The sequence below is a fragment of the Hyperolius riggenbachi genome, chromosome 1 (assembly GCF_040937935.1).
Source record: "Hyperolius riggenbachi isolate aHypRig1 chromosome 1, aHypRig1.pri, whole genome shotgun sequence".
NCBI classification, from domain to species: Eukaryota; Metazoa; Chordata; class Amphibia; order Anura; family Hyperoliidae; genus Hyperolius; species Hyperolius riggenbachi.
This window is the reverse complement of record NC_090646.1, coordinates 102629318-102656583: the sequence shown is the minus strand read 5'-3', so window position 1 is coordinate 102656583 and position 27266 is coordinate 102629318. Positions and strand designations below refer to the sequence as shown.

Sequence of the window (27266 nt, the reverse complement as noted above, 5' to 3'; positions counted from 1 at the left end):
GCTTCTCGTATCCTCCAGAACACCGTGGCTACAGAGGACCCTCTCGAAGATCGCAACTGTGTTCCTCCGTTCAAGCGTGGCCATGCTGCTCCTGCAGTAGCACAGAGCCATGGGTGGTCACGCTCCAGCATACAGAGGATTGCTGTCACAGCCGGCAACAGTGGGCCAGGAGAACATGGGAAGTCTCTGCTGGATCTCTTCTTAGGGAATTTTCTTTTTTTTTCTTTTTTAACATTAGGTTCGCCTTGAATACACTTAAAGGACTTACGAGGCCTACTCTAAAAAAAAAGTTAAATACCTGCATCACATTTGAAGGCACGGAGGACGCCCTCCGTGCTGTTCCACCGGGTCCCCACCGCTCAATAGCCACCCGGGACGGCTCCCGACCGCACAGCCCAAGTTGGGCTCTCCTGCTTCCCACTAACATGGCCGCATGAGCTGGCTGCGGCTGCGCAGTCCGCATAGCCGTGAGTGCGGCTGCGCAGCTCAAGGGCCTCCCCCCTCATCCACGCTACAGGAAACAGCCTGTAGCGTGGATCGGGGGCTAGGCCCTAGAGCTGCGCAGCCGCACACGCGGCTATGCGGACTGCGCAGCCACGGCCAGCTCATGCGGCCATGTTAGTGGAGGCAGGAGAGCCCGACCCGGGCTGTGCGGTCGGGAGCGGCCCAGGGGGACGGCACGGAGGGCGCGGATGGCGTCCTTCGTGCATTCAAATTCAATTCAGGTAATTAACTTTTTTGGGTATTTGGACTCCTAAGTCTTTTAACACCGTGTTCTTAATACTATAACATTTTACAACAAACAATATGAAATAAAAAAAGAATATTGTATATTTTGTACATGAAGACAATTTTGTTTGTATTTCAGAAACGTAACTCCAGCTGTGTGTATGCAGGATACTATCCATAATGCTAGGTACACACCATACAATTTTCTGTTAGATTTTCTGTTAGATTTATCTGCCAGATAGCTTTTTTCCATGTTGTAGGTAAATCTAACAGAATAATCTAACAGAAAATTGTATGGTTTGTACCTAGCATAAAACATTTTTTATTGACAAATGTTCTTCTTTGCACTCCAGCAAGGTGGCAGACATGAGCTACAACTAGACTTTAGTATGTCCATACCGTAGAGAGGAAATGCTTGCTCAGTGTGATGAGAGGGGCTTGTACTCCTATCTTTGATAGAGGCTATGCAGGGACACGCCTCCTGTGGAGTCATCAGTGTGCGCGGCAGTCACATGTTAGAGGGCACTCATCTCTCTGAGCTGTAGTGCAGACGCTGGTGGCAGGGATCATGCTGCAGCCTCTGAGATGTGCTGTGCGGAGGGGAGTCCAGCACAGCTGCTGCAGGCGCCTGTCACTGTCTGCCCAGTGCTACAGCTCTGCACGGAAGGTGAGTGCTGCTGCTCTGTACTGTGTGACCCAGCTCTGCCTGGCAACATTTACTGCTGTCTGTCTGCAATCAAGACCATGAATGACATGTCCTCATAAAACGAGACTCATCTACAAGAGATTATTGCCCCATAATACAAAAATGAAAAAAAAAACTTTGGAAAAGGGGTATTTACAAAATGAAGAAACAGTTTAGTGTATGGTACTTAATTATGAATCAATATTCTGGTGGTTTGGCAAAAAGCATAAGAGAAGCATGCTCATTCTCCTTTAGTGTGTATGAATACTTGTAGCATCTCATACTTGTGGCATCTACACCTGCTCGTGCTGATGCATTTTTCTGGTTTAGCCACTGCACTAAAATTATCACTATAGACTAGCCTGAGCCTGACATTTTCTGTAGCACTATACAACTAGATAGTCACATCACTGTCCCTCAGGAGAACTCACAATCTAGTCAGTGCCACTATCAGTCTAATAACCTACCATACTGTAATGCTGGGCAGGGGCAAACCCTGAATTTCCAAGGGGGGGATTCATGAAAGGTCTCAGCTACGCCCAGTACAGTATAATAATATTGTAAGACACCATTCTGGGTACACATAATGCAATTTCCTGACCGTCAACGGGATCGATCAGGAGCAATTTGGATGCAGATAAAGCATTCACACAGCAGGGACACAGAGCTGTGTTCATACCTGACTCTGTTAGGCCCGGTTCACATTAGCGGTGGCCGTCCGGAATCGCCGTGCCGGAGCCGGACCGCTTTCAGAACGGACGGAACGGACGCACGGCATGGCAATGAAAGCCTATGCGTCCGTTCACATGCGTCCGTTCTGCCGGACCGGATCCGGGCCGGATCCGGACTCCGGCGTCCGTTCCAACATGCGCTATTTTTTGGTACGGCTCCTCCGGCAGCCGTATCCGGAGCGGAGCCGGACTGCACCATCCGGCCAATACAAAGCAATGAGAGCCGGAGAGCGCACAACACACTGGCTACAAAAACCGGACGTTCTACCCCACTTCCTATGCATTTTGGATGGGGACCACATGGGCCCAGCAAAGAGTGGGGCAGCAGCGATTTCATGCTGGAGCTCTTTTTGCCAGCAACATGTCTGATATGTGAAGGAGGCGAACAACAGAGAGAATTCCCAGGTTTACGAGTAAAAAATGCCTGGATCCATGGTCCCAACTGCAGTCTCTGTATCCACGGATGGTCTCCACACGTCCACCTGTCTCCAACAATGACCCCAGACCCTTCTGCTGACCTCCCAGACCCCAGGTAAACCTCCCAGACCCCAGGTAATTAAAGGGTGTTATCTCCTTAAGAAACCGGATCCGGACCGCAACCGTGTTCACACCGCACGGAAACCGGATGCAAACGGACCGGATCCGGACCGGATCGGAACCGTACGGATCAGGTCCGGTCCGGATACGGTGCGGTCCGGACATCCGGTGCGGTTTTTACTAAACCGCAAGTGTGAACGGGGCCTTAAGTTCCCCGGAGCTGCTCCATGCTCTGTACACATGCTACTGCTACATCCAAAGTCAACTGTAGCAGGGCAAGAAAGGGGGCAGTGCTGTGGGCTGCAGGATAACTGCAGATATTCTGGTGTCTCAACTTGTGCCTGTCCCCAGGCATGGCCCTGGCCTGAGGGGGGATTCTGGGCAGCTGTAATCCCCACCCTGTGTTTGCCTATGCTGGTTACACACAATTTCTCGCTCAATCGACTGGTCGATTGAATATTTCTGACATGTCTCGATCTATACAGCTGTCGATTTACTCATGTTAAGTATGCAAAATCGACAGCTGTATCGATCGAAACCCAATCGAACATGTCGGAAATAATCGATCGATCCTGCTGATCGAGCGGGAAATCGCATCGTGTGTACCCAGCATAAGGGCCCTTTTCCACTACAAGTGAGATTGCAAGCGTGCTTTGCTTGTGGATAGTGGAAGCCTTTTCTACTATCAGTGATTGCGCCATATAGCAGACGGGAATGGAGCGCGATCGATATGAGAATCGCATAAGCTGGTGATTGCATATGGGGGGAAAAACGGCACGCACAGGTGGGAAATGAGCATTGTGCTTTACATGTAAATTGCGGTGCTCTAGTGATCAGCAAAACTGCTGCGATCTAGTTTTCTAAACGGATCCCAGCTAGTGGAAAAGGCTAATTTAGGCCACTTGTATGGAAAGAACCAATTTATGTGTGTGTTTGGGGAGGAAATGGCCTAGTTGAGGGGACCCAGCAGCAATCCTTATGGGGAACAGTTCTCCCACTACAGCACGAAGCGTTGTGATTGGCTGAATGAATAGTGTGGGCGTAGTTTACTACAATCTATCTGAAACCTAAAAGTTGGAGGTTGCTGTCCACCCAATCACGTTAGCGAATTTTCATTATGTGGTTTCCTGCTGAGCCCCCTCAAGTAGACTAGTAATGATGAAACATGATACACAATTACAGGGAGAACATGCTAACTCCATGCAGATAGTGTTTAGACTAAGATTCAAGACTGGAACTCTAGTGCTGCGAGGAAAAAGTACAGATCGCTGTGGCACCTTGCTTCAGAATTTTTGCATTTATATGTGTATTTAACCTCCTGAGGACCACAGGCTTACACACCCTAGTAACCGGGCACATTTTTTTACAATTCAGCACTCTGCAGCTTTAACCGTTTATTACTCGGCCATTCAACTTAGCAGTCAAATGAATCTTACCTCCTTTTCTGCCCACCAACAGAGCTTTCTGAATTTTTTTCTTTTATTATTGATTTTATTTTTTTGTAATAAAAAAAAAAGCTTTATCACTTCCACCTTCCCTATCCCCGAGATCCAATCACCATGATCTCCTCTCATAGGCATTGGCATATGAGAGGGATCAGATAGTGTGCCACTCCTGGGAACAGCTGAGCGACAGAGCTGTCCCCTGTACAGTACTGTGCTAGATCGCAGTGCTGTACGAATCAAAAATCAAAATGGCTCCGATCGCGGCTGGCAGGCTGATCACGAAGCTCTGTGTCTCGGCAAGGAATGATCGTGCATGCGTGCCCCTTCCCTGCTAATCTCTGCCCCAGGACTTGACGTCAATCAGTGTTGGGCGGTCCTGGCGGAGCCACTAGGCAGCCCCCCATCGGTGTTAGGCAGTCACAGAGCAGTTAATTTAATAAAGGATCATTCAAAAGTTAGACTGTTGCGGTAGCACTTTACTGTACATATTCCATCCCTCCTCCACTAACGTCCCTGCCCCGTGCTCACCTGGCTGTCATCTCCCTTTAACAGACCCACAGATGAGTTAAAAATGAGTGCCTGGGAATTACCTCTTCCAGCATCCTGGTCCCTGATTCACTCTGTAGCCACTAGTTCTCTTCTGCTGCGTTCTCAGTCCATGTTTGCCTCCACATCATGTGACTTCACATAATGTGCACAAGACTAATGCTTCATACACACTTGAGATAAAAGTCTTTGGAAAAGGCAAGATCACAGACCAATTTTACACCCTTCCATGTAGTATGAGAGCCATACTCTACACAGTCTATTCTATGGAGCTGCACTCCCCATCAGATAAAATCTTTGCAAGATGCTGCACACAAAGATGCTGTGCACATTCAAAAGATCATTATCTGCAAAAGATCTGTTCCTGCAAAAAATCCATTCCTGCAAAATGCATTCATAGTCTGAGATTTGCAGATCCTCATACACACCTGGTTTAACAGACTTCATCTGCATATCTGGCAAGCATCTGCAGATCTGAAAATCCATCCTGGTGGATCTGATCTGCAGATGATCTGCAGATGATTGTCTGTTAAACCAAGTGTGTATGAGGATCTGCAGATATCATAGACTATGAATGCATTTTGCAGGAATGGATCTTTTGCAGGAACAGATCTTTTGCAGATAATGATCTTTTGAGTGTGTACGGGCATCTTTGTGTGCAGCATCCTGCAAAGATTTTATTTGATGGGGAGTTCAGCTCCATAGAATAGACTGTGTAGAGTATGGCTCTCATACTACATAGAAGGGGGTAAAATTGGTCTGTGATCTTGCCTTTTCCAAAGACTTTTATCTGAAGTGCGTATGAAGCATTAGGCAGAGGAGACCTAATGGCTGCAGCAGGGGTGCATCAGGGACCCGATGCTGGAGGAGGTAAGCCCCAGTTATACCGCTGCACTGATCTGTGGGCCTGTTAAAGGGTGGTGACAGCCAGTGGAACACTGGACAGGGAACCTGGTGGAGGACGAATGGAGATGTCCAGGTCCACTGTTTCCAGAGGGCTTCCCCATGATCATGGGGGACTGCTTCCTCATTTCACCACTGTGTGTGATGGGAGTGCAGAAAGTGGGTGGCAGTGCGGATAGTGCAGTGTTCTCCCCAGACTTTTTTTCCAGCGGGGTGGCATGAAAAAGTAGCCGGGTGGGACACAATGGGGGAATGCAGGGTCAGTGCAACTCTGCTTACAGCGTAGGAGGAGGATAAGGAGGTGAACTGATGACAGCTGGGCGGTCACCAAAGAGCTTGGGAAGAACACTGTAGTGGGTGACATTAGTTCAGAAAGTTGGAGATGCAGATAGTGGATGACAGTAGTGCAGACAGTAGATAACTGAGTGCTCCTTGGGCCTCTGTCTTCAATCATGTGTGGTGGGGAGGTCTCTACAGGCATCCTCAAGCCCTGCTCTCCCCAGCAACCCTAGCCTACATGCAGGGGTGGGTTTACATTGCAGTGGGTCGAGCCACAGAGCAGCGGCAGTCACCAGTGAGGATAGAGGGTGGAAACAGGCTGTCAAGGGGCAGAAAATGAGGACACGGCCCAGAGGCTGAGATCTGCAACTGCATTTCATCTTCCAGCACAGCGTTATCAGATTGTGCAAACTAGGAAATAAATATGACAGCTTCTATAGGTCTCACGCCTCGGGTTCCTTTTAACCCTTTACACTCTCACCAGTGTGGTTGTAAAAGCTTCATGTAACTCCTGTTATCCTGGTCTTCCTTCCTGAAGAAAAAACAAAAACACTAATTTAACTATTTATAAACCCACTGGGGAGTGTGTGTGGACAGATAAATGTTTTATTATGCAGGGAGTAGCTTGACTAGAAGAAAAGACTCAGTAGAGCTGCAGTACTGGTCACAAAGAGTTAATCTTTCAGCAGCAGAGGGGATGGGTTGTCTGCTCTGTGCTCAGGAGTGAGTGCTGTTACTGGATTGAGGACTTTATGTAGCTAATAAGATGTATGCTTGCTCAATGAGTCATCTCAACCAGTGCTGTACCTCTTGGCTAGGTGGTATGGGTTAGTGTTGAGCTACGCATAACTCCACTGTTCGTAATCAAAATTATGAGCAAAACTTGCTAGCCACGGCAGAGGGAGGTTAGCTCACCCATGTCGCCCCCCCTATATCCAATGTGCTTCATGTCGCGTTTACTTGTGTTCAATTCCACTCCCATGCTTCCTCCTTGCCGGAAATAGGAAGCTTTGGAGTGACGTGGAACACAAGTAAAAGCGACGTGGAGTGTATTGGCTGTAGGGGGCGACATGGGTGAGCTAACCTCCCTCTGCCGTGGCTAGCAAGTTGTACTCGTAATTTCGATTATGAACAGCGGAGCTATGCAAAGCTCAACACTAGTATGCAGTGTTCTCAGAATTTTTTTCAAGTTGGGTGGCATGAAAAAGTAGCCGAGTGGTGCGCAATGGGGAAATGAAGGGCTGGCACAAGTCAGCAAGCCGATGACATCTGGGTGCTCACCAAAATCACCCGGCTCAAAGAGCCTGGGGAGAACACTAGTATGTGTTACAGAGAGATTAATAGTCATGTGAGTGGTTATGAAGATAGAGGAGGAGTTTAAACATCTGACCAATTACTGTATTGTCAGCCTAGCAACATTCATCTTTGGCAGAAGAAGGAAATTTTCAAACCTAGCCAGCAAGGCAAAAAAAAAAAATTAATGCAAAAATGGTTTATGGCCAGTTGATATACAGTTGTTTTCAAAATTATTCAACACCCAATGCTGTAAAGGGTTTTAGGGAATTTAGCGTACATTTGTAATTGTGTTCAGAATGAAATCTTACAAGGACTTTTTAAAGAGAACCCGAGGTGTGTTTGAAGAATATTATCTGCATACAGAGGCTGGATCTGCCTATGCAGCCCAGCCTCTGTTGCTATCCCAAACCCCACTAAGGTCCCCCTGCACTCTGCAATCCCTCATAAATCACAGCCATGCTGTGAGGCTGTGTTTACATCTGTAGTGTCAGTCTCAGCTGCTCCCCCGCCTCCTGCATAGCTCCGGTCCCTGCCCCTGTCCCTTCCCTCCAATCAGCAGGGAGGAAAGGGATGCAGGCGGGGAATGGAGTTCTGCAGGAGGCGGGGAGAGCAGCAGACTGACACTATAGAGATAAACACACCCAGCTCTGACAAGCTGTTTGTCAGCAGCGTGGCTGTGATTTATGAGGGATTGCAAAGTGCAGGGGGACCTTAGGGGGGTTTGGGATAGCAACAGAGGCTGGGCTGTATAGGCAGATCCAGCCTCTGTATGCAGATAATATTCTTCAAACCCACCTCGGGTTCTCTTTAAAGAACCAAATGCAACTAAAATGACATCAATTGTTTTTGTAATACAGTATTAAATGTTTTTTTTTTGTGTGATTTCTTCATTGACAATTATTCAACCCCTTAAAGATTACCACTCTTAAGAACAGAGGTTCATTCAAGTGTTTTCGATCAGGTATTGAAAACACCTGTGGATGTTAACGAGCAGCAATCAAGCATAATAACCACCAATTAGGCAGATTTAAAATGACTGTGATACTCAGCTCCTTCTAGACATTTACTGGTGTGTTTACAAACATGGTGAAGTCAAGAGAATGGTCCAGGAAGACAAGAGAAGAGGTGATTTCTCTTCACAGGAAGGGCAATGGCTATAAGAAGATTGCAAAGATGTTAAACATACCAAGAGACACCATAGGAAGCATCATTCGCAAATTCAAGGCAAAGAGCACTGTTGAAATGCTACCTGGCCGTGGCAGAAAGATGCTGACTTCGACTGCTGTGCGCTACCTGAAGCGCAAGGTGGAGAAAAGTCCCCGTGTGACTGCTGAGGAACTGAAAAATGATTTGTTAGATGCGGGTACTGAAGTTTCAGCTCAGACAATAAGGCGCACACTGCGTAATGAAGGCCTCCATGCCAGACCTCCCAGGCGCACCCCCTTGCTGTCTCCAAAGAATAAGAAGAGTCGACTGCGGTATGCCAAAAGTCATGTGGACAAACCGCAAACGATTTGGGATAGTGTTCTGTGGACTGATGAAACAATATTAGTTTGGGCCCATGGATCAATGCTATGTTTGGAGGAGGAAGAGCAAGGCCTATGAAGAAAAGAACACCTTGCCTACTGTGAAGCATGGCGGGGGGGGGGGGGGTCAATCATGCTTTGGGGCTGTTTTGCTTCAGCGTGTGCAAGGTACCATGACTTCTCTTCAGTACCAGGAGATATTGGATGAAAATGTGATGCAGTCCATCACAAACCTGAGGCTTGGGAGACGTTGGACCTTTCAACAGGACAATGATCCCAAGCATACCTCCAAGTCCACTAGAGCATGGTTGCAGATTAAAAGCTGGAACATTTTCGAGTGGCCATCACAGTCACCAGACTTAAATCCGATTGAGAACCTCTGGTGGGACTTAAAGAAAGCAGTTGCAGTGCGCAAGCCTAAGAATGTGACTGAACTGGAGGCTTTTGACCATGAAGAATGGGCTAAGATACCCGTAGATCGCTGCAAGGAACTTGTGTCAAGCTATGCTTCACGTTTTTAAAAGCTGTTATAACTGGAAAAGGATGTTGTACTAAGAATGAATGTCACTTGGGGGTTGAATAAAACTGATGATGTGAGCACAGAAAAGACATTTGTGGTTATTTCATTATAAATGTTATGTTATATTTGTCTGACTTACAAGTGCCTCTTTGATTTAACACGATGTAAACACGATGACTGAAATGAGCAAAATCAATGTCAAACTGGCCAAAACACTCAATTTCAGTGGGAGTTCAGTAATTTTGAACACAGCTGTATTCCACACTATATACATTAGACACTAGTGTGAACTGGGGTTTTGAGGTTCAGGCATAATAAAACTGATAAGGAATGTAATATCAATCTATTTAATTTTCAGGGACTGGTCCTGGGTGTGTATGAAAAAAATAAGGAAGATGAGATCTTGGTACTCACCCAGGCTGGAGATCGCTTTGATAGTACTGTGTCCGGGAAGCTGAGGGATCAATTGGAAAGGTAATGTCTGACTTGCTGTTACTATTTATTAAATCTTTCCTTCCTGTACAGTATTTCCTGCTATTTTACTTAATTATTTCACCTTTACAGATCTGGGCCCTCCCTGAAGAAAGGAAAGTCCAGGATATTTTATGGTTTACATCAGGTATCTTTTAATGCTCTGTGCAATTCATTTGGATTTCACTGTCCCATTTTGACAGGAATATACTTACCACATCCTTAGCCGCGCTCCAGTCCTGCAGCTCCACACGTAATCCTCTTCTCCTCCTGCAGATTCCTGTACACTCTGGCCCGCCTGCTGCTATATTGCTTCAGTCCTAAGTACTTCCTGGCAGTCTACTTCCTGATTCCTGGCTGTCTACTTCCTGCCTTAGATCGCAGCGCTGTACAATGTAAATAGACGCTGTCTAGCAGTCTCCCAGCGGCAATCACCGCTGGGAGACTGATGATCCAAGCAGGGATGCACGTGCGATCCCCAGCAATCTCCGCCCCAGTACTTGATGCCAATTAGCGTTAGGTGGTCCTGGGGAGCCACCTTGTTCATGCCAATTGGCGTTAGGCGGACGTTAGGTAAAGTGAGGCATTTGTTTAATAATACAATTCATTTACATAATTGATTTTATACCCATATTGAAACTATTGACTTATCAATTTTAGTATTTCCTGCATGGACTGCTACTTTTTGTATTACTGGTTGTATCCTAATTTATTATTTTTTAAGGACTTGTACAGAGCCAGAAGTTATGTTTTACAAGTACACTAAGGCCTCAATTCATAAAGCATTACCACATGCGGTAATGCTGAAAACAGCAGACATTCCAGAGCACTTAGCAAAGTGTCAATTCATAAAGGCTGTTACCGCATGAAAAACTGAAAATACCGAGCAGTGAGGTAAGTTACCGACTTGGCTGTAGTTACCTCCAACACATGTCAGTAAATTGTCAGCAAATGTCAATTGATAAAGCCTTCAACAAGCGGTAAGCCAGACGATAATTACCGACACCTCTGGTGAGGTCTTATTATTGCAAAGTGCAGGGAGCCGAAAGTCTGAGCAGGGAGCCGAAGTCTGTGTGAGTGGTCTGTGCAGGGAGCCAAAGTCTGTGTGAGTGGTCTGTGCAGGGAGCCAAAGTCTGTGTGAGTCGTCTGTGCAGGGAGCCAAAGTCTGTGTGAGTCGTCTGTGCAGGGAGCCAAAGTCTGTGTGAGTCTTCTGTGCAGGGAGCCGAAGTCTGTGTGTCATCTGTGCAGGGAGCCGAAGTCTCTGCAAGCCTGTGCAGGGAACCATAATTACAGCTTGTAACAAAAGAGAGGTATCTCCACACTTCTGCTGTACCGCTCAATGGGCTGCAGTAATTTACCGAACTTCAAAGGCAGCTGTGAAAATGTTTATGAATTAGCACACAAAGGTCTAAAATACCGAATGCGGTATTTTCCCTCCCAGATTTTTTTTTTATCGCAAAGCCTTTTATGAATCGAGGCCTTAGGCTAGTTTCACACTGGGGCAATATGTTGCACATACTGCAAAAGCAGGATCACAACAGAGGGGAAAAATTGCATAGCGGGTTATGCTTGTGCTGTGATGCATACAGTACATACAAAGTATGCGTCTCTGCTGCTGGTAATGCACATGTAATTCATCACATTATGCCAATGGATTCCCTTGTGCCATACTGCTAACATGTCACTGAGAACGTACCATTACAATGTAATTGCAGCATGTTAATGTGATTATATTGTCTGATGCAGCGCACAGCAAACTGTGTGAATGTAACTCTTAAAGAAGAACAGTAACCAAGGATTGAACTTCATCTTAGTCAGTAGCTGATACCCCCTTTCCCACAAGTAATCTTTACCTTTTCTCAAATAGATCATAGGGAAGGGGGGGGGGGGGGCTGCGTGGCTGATATTGTAGTTAAACACCTCCCACAGTGTGATGTCCTGACAGTTTGCTGTCTGTGAACCTCGTTGCATTGTTGGAAATCAATGGCTTTTTCCAACTGCCAAGCAACCAGTATCACCCTCTGCACAGAACTCTCAGAAACAAACATTCCGCACAGATCACCTGGCAGAACTAAAAATGTTACCACCAGTGATAAATTTCAGAATGTAAATCAGGGAGAGGAAAGATTTTACAATGGGCAAACACTGACTAAATAATTTATAAAACAAAAATAAGCAATTTTATGAATGGATATTTTCACTACAGTTCCTCTTTAACCTCCTACTTTATTTTCAGATTATTATTTTGTTATTAATTTATAAAGCACCAACATATTCCATGGTTTTATACAAACTAAGAAGCAAACACCGTGGTACAAAGTAATACAGACAATTACATACACCAATATACAAAATACCGTGTTTTCCCGAAAATATGACAGTGCTTTATATTAATTTTCACACCAAAAGATGTGCTAGGGCTTATTTTCAAGGGATGTCTTATATTTCTATGAACACGTTTCTCTGCTGTGTCTTCCTGTCTTCTCCATCGTGACGCCTCTTCCTGTGCTGGATCTACCTCTTGTGTGCCTCTGTGTCTCCTTTTGTACCTTTAGTGTTGTCCTGGTGTCGCTCTCTGTACCCATGTCGTCCTCTATCCCCTGTCGTCCTGCGTCCTCCTGGTGTCCATCAGAACACCCGATGTCCCCCTGCATCCTCATCTTTCCCCCAGCTCCATTCCGCTGTGTCCCCGATTTTCAGTCTATGGGGAAGAAGTACTGCAACTTATGCTTCTACTGGAGCTGATGGTCTCGCAGGTGGAATCATGGCTCCGTTATTGGGCAAATCACTGCGCTCGCCATGGTCCTGCCCACAAGGCCATCCAATTCAGTAGATACACAAGTTGCCATATTTTTTCCCCTTACTTCTGCTAGGGCTTACTTTTGGGGTATGGCTTATATTTCGAGCATGATTGAAAAAATTCCTGCTAGGGCTTACTTTCAGGGGATGTCTTAATTTCAGGGAAAGAGGGTACAGAGTTGGTACAAAATACAGAATCAGTACAAAGTACAGAATCGGTAATAACAGTGATAGAATAAAAATGAATAAATGTGTAACAAAATCCAAAACACAAAAGGGTGAGAGCTCAAAACATGCAGGTGTTCACTTTTTGTAGATAGTGGCAATTGTCATCTGAAAATTTATTTTTGAGTGTCGTGGAGGTTTGGTGTGTGTGTTTTTTTTGTTTGTTTTGTTTTTTTCCTTAACCACTTGAGGACCACAGTGTTAAAGCCTCCTAAAGACCAGGCACTTTTTCATTAAATTGGCCACTGCAGCTTTAAGGCCAAGCTGCAGGCCACACGACACAGCACACAAGTGATTTCCGCCCCCCTTTTCTCCCCATCAACAGAGTTCTACAGATGTTTGTTTGCATTTTTTTTATTTATAAAAACTGGTTTTTTTTGTGTATCTATTGGATACCCCTCTCCCTCCCTCCCCCCTCCAGCCAATCCCCTTGATCAGCTGTCATAGGCTGTGGCTCAGGATGGGACAGCCGTGTCACATGGCTGTCCCCAGTACAGCGCTGCTGCTGATCGCAGCGCTGTACCAGTAATTAAACGGCGGTTACGCCGTCTAACAGTCTCCCGAGCAGCAACCGCCGCTCGGAGACTGAAGAGCTCCGCCCACCGAGCAGGAGATGTGCGTGCAGCCTGCACGCGATCTCCTGTAACATAGAGTCCCAGGACTTGGCGCTAGGCGGTCCTGGGGCTACCGCCGCAGCCACGCCCGTCGGTGTTGCGCGGTCGGCTAGAGGTTAAAGTGGATCTGAGATAAACTTTTACTCATTGCATAATTGTTCCTTTCCTATTGTTTATAGGGCATTCCTCAAGACAAATACTTTTTTTTTTTTTTTTTATACTCTAATTCCCTATAAACTAAACAAGCCTCGCGCACTGCTCATAGTGCCTTGGGACTCCATGTAGCAAGGGCTTATGGGAGCTCAGTCTGGGCAGGAGGAAGGCGCTGTCATTGCATCACAGGAATAAATAAACATGAAACTGTTGAAGCTGTTTGCAGCTAGATTTACTGTGTAAACAATCTAAACTTTAGATAAGAGCTATAGACAAGTTACTTGTCATAGTTAGTTTTTCATCTTGGATCCACTTTAAATGTTATATATTTTTTTTCCTGTTTAAATCCAGGAGTTCCCCAGTGTTGTTGTGGTGGGATTGGGTAAAGAATCTGTTGGTTTCAACCAAGCTGAGCTTTGGAACGAGAGAAAGGAGAATATTAGAACTGCTGTTTCAGGTAATGGATAATGGATGTTTTGCCCTAATTGTTGTAGTAGAGTAGTAACCTTCACTTTCTGTAATTGCTGGTGGAATTTAATATGCAACAAAACCAGTTAACCAAAATGACTAGCTTCTCAATCAAAAAAAAAAAAAAAAAGATTGTGAGATAGAATTGACTTGATAATATGGGTTCATTATGAATGTGTTTTCATTCTGCCCAGTGGGTTGCAGGCATCTGCAGGAATTGGAAATAGAACAGGTAGAGGTGGACCCTTGTGGAGATGCACAAGCCGCAGCAGAGGGCGCTGTTCTGGGGCTCTTTGAATATAATGAGCTGAAGAAGAAAAAGAAGAAAGTTGTGACGCCAGCACTGTTTGGAAGGTATTAAGAGCTCAGTGCTGCATTTCTTTTTATCTATATAAGTGGACTTTTTTTTTTACAAATGCTCAGGACCAACTCCAAATCACCCTTTGATCAATAATGACGTTTTAAAGCCGACCTTTGCTTAACATACAGTTTAAAGAAGTAGAACATAATCTCTACCTTGAATTAATACAGGTAGTCCCCGACTTATAAACGACCCACTGATATGAAGGGCATGGATTCTCTGTTTCCATGGGAACAAGTTAAAACATTTTTTTTCAAATGAGACTTAGTAGTTTTTGAGAAAATCGATTTGAAAAAATTCAAAGAAAAATGGCTTTTAAACTTGTATAAGCAGGCACAGAGGGCAGAGGTGACACAGAGGGGGTCACTGGAGGCACTGGGGGGCACAGAGGACAGAGATGGCACAGTGTTCCGACTTAAGAACAGATTCAGGTTAAGAACGAACCTTCAGTCCCTATCTCGTTTGTTAACCGGGGACTACCTGTAGCATGTTTGTTACTTTCTTTTCTGTCGCTGAATTCTTAAACATATCCGTGTAGCAACGCCTCAGGCTGTTCTCAGTTCCGTTGTAGTGCATTGATGCCTTTTTCTTTTCCTGGAGTGATTTGAGAACTTGCTACTGTCTGTTGTTTGCAAGAACTCCACCATTAATAGCAGTAAAATATCTACACAGCACTGTTCCTTATTGCTTTGACATTTTTCTAGTTCTCTTCTTTTCTAATCAATAATTACTCCGTAAAATGACCCCGATCAATTAAAATGTGTTCTACATTTTGTGTTCCTGGCGTGATTTGAGCACACATTGGCTGCCTATTCTTTACCAGTCCTTCTCTATTAATGCAATCGTGTAGCCTTACTTCGTACTTCAGCTTGCCATTGCTCTGATAGTTACCCATTTATACAAGATTTATAGGTCAGATTTGGTACATGCTGTGCAAATCCACTCCCCCTTCCTGTCTGTGCTCAGGAAGTTGGGGTAGTGGTAGGCTACAGGCCAGAGATTGCGATGAATAAGGGTAATTATAACTGAAGGGCAACAAAAGGACTTTGGAGGAGACAGGGACAGGAATGGGAATGCTGTTAGGGCAGCTGCACATGTATGGATTGCAACTGCATTTCTCTGTATGACAGGCCAAATCTGAGCAGCCTACTGCCTCCCCCCTCACACCTGTGTCACTGCTCTCTTCTGGGCACCTCCATGGTATACTCCCGTCTTAGCGTGGCCCCATCCTACCATCTGAGACTGTTCAGCTATGGGCATCAATCCTAAGCATAGGACCTGTGTCACATGGTGGGTAATATTGAGGTAGAATCGTGGTCACATGTTGGGAACGAAGCTCTGGCACCTCCAGATGGTAGAGAGCCACAGCAGAGTAAACAGTGATTTTACAAGGCAAGTATGCGGGTTTCTTTATGTTGGGTTTTCACAAAATGTACCTTTAAGCAGTCTGATAACTTGCCAAGAAAGGCAGGAAAATAAGATGTGTCTTTAAAGTGACTCAGGCACTTTCTTACACATACAGGAAAATGCATTTTTTTTTAAATTCCTATTTAAAGCAGACCTGAACTAAGAACGTCCTCTCTGCTCTAAAAGATACGCAACAGCATAATATGCTTTAAAGAAAAACATTTCTTTGTTACAGCTGATGCTAATCCTGCAATAAATCTGCTGTGTGTCTACTTAATGCTTTCATGGAAGTAGACGTAGGGTTAACATCCTGTGTTTACAAATTAGCGGCTCTGCCGACACTACTGGAATTCCTGAGTTGTCACAACTGAGAGCTTGAATTACAGTTGTGATTAGTCACAGATGAGGGGGAATTAGACAGGCAAAACTCTAAATACATACAAGGTGGTTCTCTCTCTGTTTTTCTTCTGTCCTGAGATCAGGTCCACTTTAATAACACCCCATTTGCAGGAGTCAATGTTTTCAGCTGTCATATTACGGCATACTTATTGCATTATAGTGGGGAGGGAAACCTTTGCCGCAAACCCCCCCCCCCCCCCATTTTTTTTCCTCTCCCCTCCTTATCTTCTCTTCTTTATTTCTCTCTCTCTCTCTCTCTCTCTCTCTCGTCTAGAAACCACTGGAGAGGAGAGAATTGCATTGTATTATACCGTACATTGTATTTTAATATCCATAAAAATAAATGTGCACACAGGATTTTTCAGTAAAGTACATTTTTTTTCTGCTCCAGTAAAGAAGAGGAGGCCTGGCAGAAAGGTGTTTCCTTTGCAGAGGGACAGAACTTGGCTCGCTACCTGATGGAAAGTCCTGCAAACTATATCACCCCCACCAGGTTTGCTCAGATCTTTGAGGAGAAGTTGGGAAAACTGGGAAGCAATGTGAAGGTATTCACTAGGTAAGACTTCTGTGCAGCGCATAATATAAAGCTGAAAGGGGCGGAGAATACAGGCGCACTCACACCTTATAGATGCTATAGGTAGTAGACCGCTGCCGCAGCACGGTGTCAGCGTGCATAGCGCTAACGTCTTGCATCGTTGGGTCCCCACGTCATATCCCAGCTAGCACTATATGCACTGAGTTTGTGGCGCATTAAAAAAGGTATACATACCTGGGGCTTCCTTCAGTCCTTTTCAGTGTGATCACTCCCTCCCCGCCATCCTCCGCAGCCTGCATTCTCTGCAGCTGACCCCAGTAAGTTGTGCAGTCTGGCTGTGCGCTCTCCCGTAGCCAGGAGCATTCTGCGCCTACCCAGTACTACGGTACAGAACACTCGCGGCTACGGGAGCGTGCACAGCTATGCAGTGCCAGACCTTTTTGGGGGCAATTTGTGGAGGCTACAGGCAGTGGAAGATGGCGGCAAGGGACCGATCAGGGTTGGAGGGGGCTTGAGGAAGCCCCAGGTATGATTTTTATAAAAATCCCTCATAGCATTACATACAAGAGTTTTACAAATCAAAAGCACTTAGAAAGCGCTGCTAGTGGATTCCAGGCCTAAGAGACCAGAGTCCCGAAAAGGTTGAACACAGTTAAAGATTCAGGCAGTGAACACTCATATTGTGTGTCAAAAGCACACAGGACCCTTTTGTGTAACAATAGTGGCTGGATAGTGTACTGGATATGGGCACCGCCTTTGACATGGGAGACCAGGGTTCGAATCCTGGCTAGGGTCAGTACCTATTCAGTAAGGAGTCCTTAGGCAAGACTCCCCAACACTGCAGGGAGGCCTCTCGAGTACATCCCAGTGGCTGCAGCTTTTCAGCGCTTTGAGTCCGTGCAGAAATGTGCTAAACAAATATTCGGGTTCGAATTATAAAATTGTATTGTACACCATTCAGATGCAAAGTGCTCTCCAAAGGGTTGGACAGCAGTAGGTTTTGCTTCTCTACTCTCCCCAAACCTCTCCCCTAATTACCATGTTTGATGTGTATCTTTCATACGGTAAGATAAGGGGTGGGCCAGACCGTCCCTCTTGTATAGGGAAACTACAGGGTTTGGGTTATTGGGATCTCTTAGTATTTTATGGCCAGATAATTTGGTTCTATGCAGTATCATTATTTTGATCTTTGTACTGTATGTATCTTATGGTGCAATAAAAATATTTTATTGATATTTCTAAATGAAGTAAACTCATTATTTCAATTGTTCATAGGCAAAAGTCATGGATTGTAGAACAACAGATGGGGGCTTTTCTAAGTGTGGCCAAAGGATCAGAAGAACCCCCAGTCTTCTTGGAAATCCACTATACTGGCAGTCCTGACCCCCTAGAATCGCCCCTTGTGTTTGTTGGCAAAGGAGTCACTTTTGACAGGTACAGGAACTGACCTATTGTACAGTTTTATGACCTAAAATGACGTTTATATAAAATGCATAAAAATGCTATAGATGTAATATCTGAGTCCCTTGTGTTCCCTGCTGTCCAGTGTGCACTGGCACCACCTGCTGGTATATCTGATACTGCAGCTTGTCCCTCAAATGTAAAAGTTCTTTGTCTTGTTAAAGTGGACCTGAACTCAGAACTTCCTCTCTGCTCTAAGGGCCTGAGCCGACTTAAGCAGTTGTCTGCTTTTTCAGTTACACATCAATGTTACAGATGCTGAAAAGCGGACACAACTACGTTAGTGGGCTCGGGCCCTAAAAGATAAGGAACCGCATAATAACCTTTAAAGAAAAACATTTCTTACAGCTAATTCAAAGCCTGCAATAACTCTGCAGTGTGTTACTTCCTGCTTTCATGGAAGCAGACATAGGGTTAACATTCTGCGTTTACAAATTAGCTGCTCTGCGAGGCAGCCAGCTGAAACAGGTGAGATCAAATCACAACTTGTGATTAGTCACAGGTGAGGGGGAATTAGACAGGCTAAACTCTCTAAATACATACAGGGGGCACTTTTTTTTCTTTCCTGTACAAGAGTTCAGGTCCACTTTAAAGGTCAAGATAGTTGAAAGTCCTACATCTTCCCAGATCTGTAGACAACAAAGCAGTAAGAGTATTTTCATTAATTGTTATTTTTGACCTTTTATTGACCTTCTGATGTATTTAAATGTCTTTATTAAACTTTACGTTTTTGAGGTATTAACACTCTGTTATGAATTTCTATAGCAAATTTTACCTCCGGACAGGTTCTAAAGGCTACCATACACAAAGGAGTGGCACAGATCAGGTGGAGTGAGTTGGCAGAACAATGCCCATGGCCAGCAATCGGCATAGATGGTCTGCCCGGTTGATCGCTGGCAGAGGCTATGAGGAAGGGAGGGCTTTGTACACATGCTAGAACAGTCAAGTGCAAGGCTTTTCAACCTTTTTACAAAGTGTACCACTTTTATTGCATGAAAATTTTTAAAGCGAATCCAAGATGAAAAAGTAACTAACAAGTAACTTGTCTATATATCTTATCAAAAGTTTATAGTTTACACAGCAAATCTATCTGCAATCCGCTTCAAAAGTTTATGATTATTTCTTCCTGTGATACGAGGGCAGCCATGTTCTGTTTGTCACACTACACGGAGGCAAGCAGATAGCATCTCCTCAGCCTGTGGAAAATTTCACTCCCCCCTCCTCCCCTCTGCCTCTAAATTACAAAGTGGGACGAAATTGAGCTCTGGGACCAAGTCGTGGGCCAACCTCAATGTCTAGTGGCCACCTCTCCCCCCTATACAGTTCCCTGATGTCTAGTGCCCCCTCCTTCCCCTATACGGTTCCCTGGTGTATAGTGGCCCTCATCTATACAGTTCCCTGGTATTTATTGGTTTTCCCTCCCCTATACAATTCTCTGATGTTTAGTGGTCCCTCCTCCCCTATACAGTTTCCTGGTGTCTAGTGGCTCCCTCCTTCCCCTATACAGTTCCCTGGTGTTTCGTAGCCCCCTCCTTCCCCTATACAGTTACCTGGTATCTAGTGGCCCCCTCCCTCTCCTCTGCAGTTTGCTGGTACCTAGTGCTTTTCCCTACCCCATACGACTTCCCAGTGGTGATCTAAGGCTTACTCTCCAATATACCTTCTCTGGTGGTCCTAAGTGGGACAAACATAATGCAAAGTGGGGAAACCACCTGAGGGCCAAATATAATGGTTCAGAGGGCCAGATTTGGCATGTATGCTCTAAAATCTCTGGCTAGTAACCTCCTCCTCCTGCCCAGACTGAGCTCCCATAAGCCCTTGCTACCTGGGACTGAGTGCCAAGGCTCTCTGAAAAGCTGTGGGCGAGTCTTGTTTAGTTTATAGGGAATTTGAGTATTAAAACAAAACAAACAAAGTATTTGGCTTGAGGAATGCCCTATAAACTACATGAAAGGAACACAATTATGCAATGAGTAAAAGTTTTATCTCGGATCCACTTTAAGTACCACCAGGCAGATGCATTCACTTTATTGGCAGCTGCCTGGTGGGCGGGCAGGTGAGCAAGCGGCAGGCGGGCAAACCTGGCACGTACCTCCAGGCCAACAGCAAAGTACCACCACTAGTATGCGTACCACGGATTGAAAAGCCCTGGTCTAGTTTATGTACAGTGCTTAAAGGAACTCTGTAACAAAATTTTCATCCTTATTTCTTCTATCCTATAAGTTCCTATGCCTGTTCTAATGTGGTCTGGCTTACTGCAGCCTTTCCTACTTGCACAGTGGCTGTATTCTCTCTGTTATATGATCTAATCTTCTCTCCTCTGTCGGCTCTGTTGGGCTGAGGCACTCAGACTGGAATGTGCAGGGCTGCTTGTGATTGGCTAGAAGCTATACACACCCTCTCCAGGCCCCCTGCAGGCTCTGTGTGACTCACATACTCTGCTTATGTGAGCCTATCACAAGCTGGTTAGTTTGTTTGTAAACACTGCCTAAAACTGGCAATTACAAGCCAGGTTTACAGCAGAGAGTGGCAGAAACAGCACAGAGGGGCCCCAGAGAAAATAATGAATAGAATGGTATGCTTTTTGTTGTAAGAATTTTAGAGTACAGATTCTCTTTAAAGGGGAACTTCAGCCTAAACAAAACTGTCATCAAGTTACATTAGTTATGTTAATTAGAATAGATAGGTAATATAATCTCTTACCCACCCTGTTTTAAAAGAACAGGCAAATGTTTGTGATTCATGGGGGCTGCCATCTTTGTCATGGGGGCAGCCATCTTTTTGGTTGAAAGGAGGTGACAAGGAGCAGGAGACACAGTTCCAACTATCCTGTGTCCTGATTACCGCTCCCAGCTGCACATGCTAGGCTTCAAATGTCAAATTCAAAATGTAAAAAAAAAAATTGCACCAAAACAGCAGAACGAGAACAAAATCAGAAATCCCATCATGCATCAGGAGAAAAAAGCCAGGGCAGTTTTCTTCTGTGCAGCTAAAAATGAGGCTTGTATAAGAGAAACAAAGTTCTGTTGCTGTGAAACTGTTAAAGAAACACAAAGCCCTTTCAGTGCTGCTGGGTCGATTTTTAGTCCGGAGGTGCACTTTAAAGGCTACCCAAACTTTTGCACAGCACACAAAGAAAAGTCCTTATAGTTGCTTAGAAATGTACTGCTGCATGTTCTGTGTGTGTTTAGGGAGATCAGACTGTTTAATTAGATGTTATCAGAAAGTTTGAATTAGGACTGTGAGATGTGCTGCATCTCTGTGATTAGTAACCCTTTCTGCACTCCTAGACTTGCTATTTCCATATATTTCTTGCAATTTTTTGTCAGTGTACTTAAAGGGAATCTGAAGTGAAAATAAACATGATATGATTTGTATGTGTAGTACAGCTAAGAAATAGAACATTTGTAGCAAAGAAAAGAGTCTCATGTTGTTTCCAGTACAGGAAGAATTAAAGAGAACCTGAGGTGGGTTTGTGTAATCCTATTAGGACACAGAGGCATAGTCTGTATACAATGACCAGCCTGTAACCTGTTATGCACCTCAGGCTGCCACTCACCGCCGCTCCCCCGGCTCCTGTATAGCGCGGCTCCCTGCCTGTATCCCTTTCCTCCCTGCCGCCGTAAGACGATTGGAGGAAGCTTAAGGAGGCGGGGAGGGAAAGGACACAGGCAGGGAGCCGCTCTACACGGGAGGCGGAGGAAAGGCATTGAGTGGCTGGGCAGAGGTAAATAACAGGCTAGCGACAATCTGCGTGTCGCTAGCCTGGCGCTTTTTTTTTCTATGGGGCAGCAGAGCCCGGGAAGGGGGGGGGGGGGGGTTCTCTTTAAAAAAAAAACTTTACTTGTTAGCTATTCAAAAGAGCTTCTCTGAGCTCTCCAACTAATTTAGTCTGAGAGCAGTGCTATTTTTTGAGGCACTTGAACATCAGAGAAACTTGTAAACTGCAATTATTAGAGAATGATGCACTGTTAAAAAAAAAAAAAAAAAAAAAGCTATATAACTATAAATAAAAATGAGACTTGTTTGTTTGCTACTAATGTTCTATTTATTATCCGTAGTACACATACAATTCAGTGGGCCAGATTTAACAAGTGTCTGAGACAAAACATTGGTAGGTTTTTAGAAATCCGTGCAGAACGGTCTCAGGCATCTTAAGAAATCATTAGATAGATTCCTTCTTAACCTCCCTGGCGGTAAGCCCGTGCTGAGCACGGGCTATGCCGCCGGGAGGCACCGCTCAGGCCCCGCTGGACCAATTTGCAAAATTTTTTTTTTTGCCGCACGCAGCTAGCACTTTCCTAGCTGCGACCTCGTCTCGCTACATGAAAAAAAAAAAATTAAAAGAAAACGTATTTGCTGCCCCCTGGCGGATTTTGCCAAACCGCCAGGAGGGTTAAACTGTTGTAAAATAGGAGGAGCTAGGAAGGTCGATCAGACAGTGCAGTGTGCGAGGGGAATTTCTGTTGCTGAGGTAACCAACACACCTGCTGTATTGATAGCAGCAGGCTCTGAGGAGGAATTCAGCAGGGGGGAGGATCACCACACAAATCATGTCTAGCCTGCACTCTGCAGTCATGTCTAGCCTGCAATTCTACATCTGTAGAACTACTATCAAGCACTTCTTAATCTGCACCAGTTTAGGGATGGATTTGCACTTTTCTTAACTGTAGTGCGGCTCTAGAAATTCATGCTAAATTGCCACTATTACCTAGGATTTAAGAAGGTTCTTATTATAGATGCAGAACTGTTCTCGCTGCTTGTTAGAACAGATCAACCCCCTTAGCGGTAACCCTGTGCTGGACACGGGGTAAGCCGCCGGAGGGTGCAGCTCAGGCCCTGCTGGGCCGATTTACATAATTTTTTTTTTCAAACACGCAGCTAGCACTTTGCTAGCTGCGTGTTTGGATTGATCGCTGCCGCCCGCCGCCGATTCGCTGCTATCTGCCGCGCCGCCCCCCCCCCCCCCCCCCCCAGACCCCTTGCGCTGCCTGGCCAATCAGTGCCAGGCAGCGCTGAGGGGTGGATTGGAGCACCCGCCGACGTCACGTCGATGATCGTCGCCATGGCGACGGGGAGGCCCATACAGGGAATCCCGTGCAGAACGGGATTCCCTGCAGGGCAAAAGCGCCGGCGGCGATCGGAGGGGTGGTAGGGATAGCGAAGGGAGGGGGGAAGCATGTAGCTAGCGCTAGGCTAGCTACATGCTTTTTTAAAAAAAAAAAAAAAATTTAAAAAAAGGTGCTGCGCTGCCCCCTGGCGGATTTTTTGTACCGCCAGGGAGGTTAAGAAGAAAAAACTGTCAGTAATGCGCTGATAAATCTCCCCCATTATATCATAAGGTTTTTTATTTCGGTGTCACTTCAAATGGAACTGAATCTTTCTAATGTGTCAGTCCTTCTGTATTGGATATGTGGTTGCAATGGCTTTGCGTTTATTATGTGATAATAATGAAAATGCTGTGCTTCCTCGTAGTGGTGGGATTTCGATAAAGCCATCATCGGGGATGGATGAGATGAGAGCAGATATGGGTGGAGCTGCGACTATTTGTTCTGCTATATTAACTGCCGCAACCCTCAAGTTACCCATAAATCTGATTGGTAGGTAAACACAGCTTGCATTCCATGGCTTAGTTATGAGTTGTTGTGTAATGTACTTTTTCATCTTGAATGACAAATACCACAAGACATTGTGTAACATTGTGAAATAGCATACGACTTCCCCCAAAATATCCTTCCCACTTTCAAGGTGGCAAAATGGCATTATAGATGCCGCATTTTTCGGACTATAAGGCGCTCCCCAACCACCGGCCCGCTGCCCATTGCTGGTCCGCGGGACGTTTCTTCCCGATACACTGGTCTGGCCTCACGTTCACTGTGGTACCTTCCTTCCACATACAGCTTACCTGGTGTCTGGCTTCACGTTCACTGTGGTACCTTCCTTCCACATACAGCTTACGTGGTGTCTAGTGGCTCCCTATTCCACAAAGCATACAAGTATCTAGTGGTCCCCCTCTCCCATACAGCGTACCTAATGTTTTCCCTCTCCCATACAGTCTCCCCTGGTGGTCTAGTAGCCGTCCTCCCTCCCTGCGTTCACTAAGAGCATCTCGCCTAAACCAGTGTCAGACACACTACAAAGGGACTCCCCATGTTTTCCTTTGTGTCAAATTTGCTCTCTAGTGGTTGTTCTGGCACACAGAACCATGAAGTAGAGAGCAAACTGCAAAAGCCAGAGGTTGAGGCTGCATTTCCACTTGTGCGGTGCAAATCGCCGCGGTAAAAATTTGCATGCGGATGCGAATTTCGCATGCGGGTTTATGTGAATTTTCATGCGAATTCGCATGGATGACGATGTATGCGAATTTAGCCATGGCAGTGCTGGTGTGCTTTTCCATTGTTTCTATGCGAATTCGCATGAAAATTTGCATACCCAAACCTCATGCGAATTTCCTATTAAATACATTGTTTGCGATTCGCATAGCGGTATGCGAATTCTGATGGCTCTGCCATGCAAATTTTTTCTGCACAGAAAAACGCAAGGGAATCCTGACAAGTGGAAACAGTCCCATTCACTTGTATTGCTATGCGAATTTGCATGCGAATTCGCGATAGTGGAAATGGGCCCTGAATCGGACATGATGGAAGGCATGGAAAGTCCAGGTGCTGTGTTGTCTGGTCCAGGATCAGGTAAGATTGTTCTTCCACTGCCTCTGCTGCCAGTACTCTCCAATTAGAGAAAGTGTAGATGCATGGCACACACTAGATCCCTCAGGAAACACTCTATGGGCTGTGCCACACCGCAGAGCGTTTTTTGATACTTTAGCGCTGCGTTTGCATTTTCTAAAAAAATGTTCCTATTGACTTGCATTAAAATCAGTGCAAAATTGCCATGATCGCAATTTAAAAATAAAATAAAATTGTGCGCCGATTTTTAATGCCCTAAGTCAATGGGGGCATTTTTTAAAAAGGGTTAACGCCATGCTGATGGTTGAAAAGCGCTCTGCAGTCTGTGTGAGCCCTATAGGAGAGGGGGGGGACCTCTAGGCAGTATAAACCTTATACAGTAGCAAGAAAAAGTGTGAACCCTTTGGAATTAGATGGATTTCTACACAAATTGGTCATAAAATGTGATCTGATCTTCATCTAAGTCACAACAATAGACAATCACAATCTGCTTAAACTAATACCACACAAATAATGTTTCTTTGATTTTATTGAACACACCATGTAAACATTCAAGCACTGTGAATGTTTACATGGTGTGGTCAATAAAAACATGGTGAAAAAAGTATGTAAACCCCTAGACTTAAGCCCCATCTACACGATACGATTTTTTGTGCGATTCGATTACGATTCTATTTATGATCCAGTTAAATCCGACATGTTCGATCGGGATTCGATTCGATTCAATGCAATTCGATTTGCCATTGTTTTGCAATGGCAAATCAAATTGAATTGAATCGAATCCCGATCGGATTTAATCAGATCGTAAATACAATCATAATCGAATCGCACAAACAATCGTATCATGTAGATGGGGCTTAATGACCTCTCCAAAAGCTAATTGGAGTGAGGTGTTAGGGCTCGTTTCCACTATCGCGAATCCGCATGCGTCCAACGCATGCGGATTCGCACATGTAATGCAAGTGGATGGGCCTGTTTCCACTGTAGCGTTGTTGAGGTGCATTTTTTCCACTGGTGAAAAAACGCACAAAAGAGCCGCAGAATTCGCCTGCGAGTGGAATGCATGCGAATCGCATGCAATGTATTTAATAGGGAAATCGCATGTGGTTTCCCCATGCGTTTTTGCCGCGAATTCGCATAGGTACCAATGTAAATTCACACAGGCAGTGACATGGTTAAAATCGCATATACCCTCACCTATGCGAATTCGCTGCAAAAAACGCATGGGGAATCGCATCCGCATGCGATTTCAACAGCAGTGGAATCCAGGCGATTCTGCACCGCAATAGTGGAAACGAGCCCTTAGCCAGCTGGAGTCCAATCAATGAGATGAGATTGGAGGTGTTGGTTACAGCTACCCTGTCCTTTAAAAAAACACACCAGTTTTGGGTTTGCTTTTCCCAAGAAGCATTGACTGATGTGAATGATGCCTCGCACAAAAGAGCTCTTAGAAGACCTACGATTAAGAATTGTTGACTTGCATAAAGCTGAAAAGGATTATAAAAGTTTCTCCAGAAGTCTTGCAGTTCATTAGTCCACGGTAAGACAAATGGTCTATAAATGGAGAAAGTTCAGCACTGCTGCTACTCTATCTCCAGGAGTGGCCGTCCTTTAAAGATGACTGCAAGAGCACAGCGCAGAATGCTCCCCTTCCCGACTCCAGATGGCAATCAGATAAAATCCCTAGATCAACATCATTAGGCATTACCTAGTAATTGTAGCCATGGATGTCTTTCAACGCAAGGAAAGCATCTAAGCCCCCTTTAAATGCAGGTATAGAGTTTGCCATAACGACTTCCTGTGGCAATGCATTCCACATCTTAATCACTCTTACTGTAAAGAACCCTTTCCTAAATAAATGGCTAAAACGTTTTTCCTCCATGCACAGATCATGTCCTCTAGTCCTTAGAGAAGGCCTAGGGACAAAAAGCTCATCCGCCAAGCTATTATATTGCCCTCTGATGTATTTATACATGTTAATTAGATCCCCTCTATGGTGTCTTTTCTCTAGACTAAATAAACCCAGTTTATCTAACCTTTCTTGATAAGTGAGACCTTCCATCCCACGTATCAATTTTGTTGCTCGTCTCTGCACCTGCTCTAAAACTGCAATATCTTTTTTGTAATGTGGTGCCCAGAACTGAATTCCATATTCCAGATGTGGTCTTACTAGAGAGTTAAACAGGGGCAATATTATGCTAGCATCTCGAATTTTTATTTCCCTTTTAATGCATCCCAAAATTTTGTTAACTTTAGCTACAGCGGCTTGGCATTGAGTACGATTTTTTTAACTTGTTGTCAATGAGTACTCCTAAGTCCTTCTCCAAGTTTGATGTCCCCAACTGTATCCCATTTATTTTGTATGGTGCTAGACCATTAGTACGTCCAAAATGCATGACTTTATATTTGTCAACATTGAATTTCATCTGCCATGTATGTGCCTATATAGCCATCCTATCCAGATCCTGTTGCAATATGACACTATCTTCC

The 27266-nt window shown here is 45.0% G+C and overlaps 1 protein-coding gene across 1 annotated transcript in view; it reads left to right on the top strand.

The window, feature by feature from the left end:
• Positions 1-1241: 1241 nt before the first annotated feature.
• LAP3 (leucine aminopeptidase 3) overlaps positions 1242-27266 on the top strand; it is a 47132-nt gene continuing 21107 nt past the window's right edge. The window contains exons 1-8 of the mRNA XM_068277700.1: positions 1242-1396; positions 9556-9671; positions 9762-9816; positions 13811-13916; positions 14122-14281; positions 16486-16650; positions 17905-18063; positions 23566-23690. Coding sequence (XP_068133801.1) covers positions 1298-1396; positions 9556-9671; positions 9762-9816; positions 13811-13916; positions 14122-14281; positions 16486-16650; positions 17905-18063; positions 23566-23690 — 985 coding nt within the window. The 5' untranslated portion in view covers positions 1242-1297. The remainder of the gene's footprint in view (positions 1397-9555; positions 9672-9761; positions 9817-13810; positions 13917-14121; positions 14282-16485; positions 16651-17904; positions 18064-23565; positions 23691-27266) is intronic.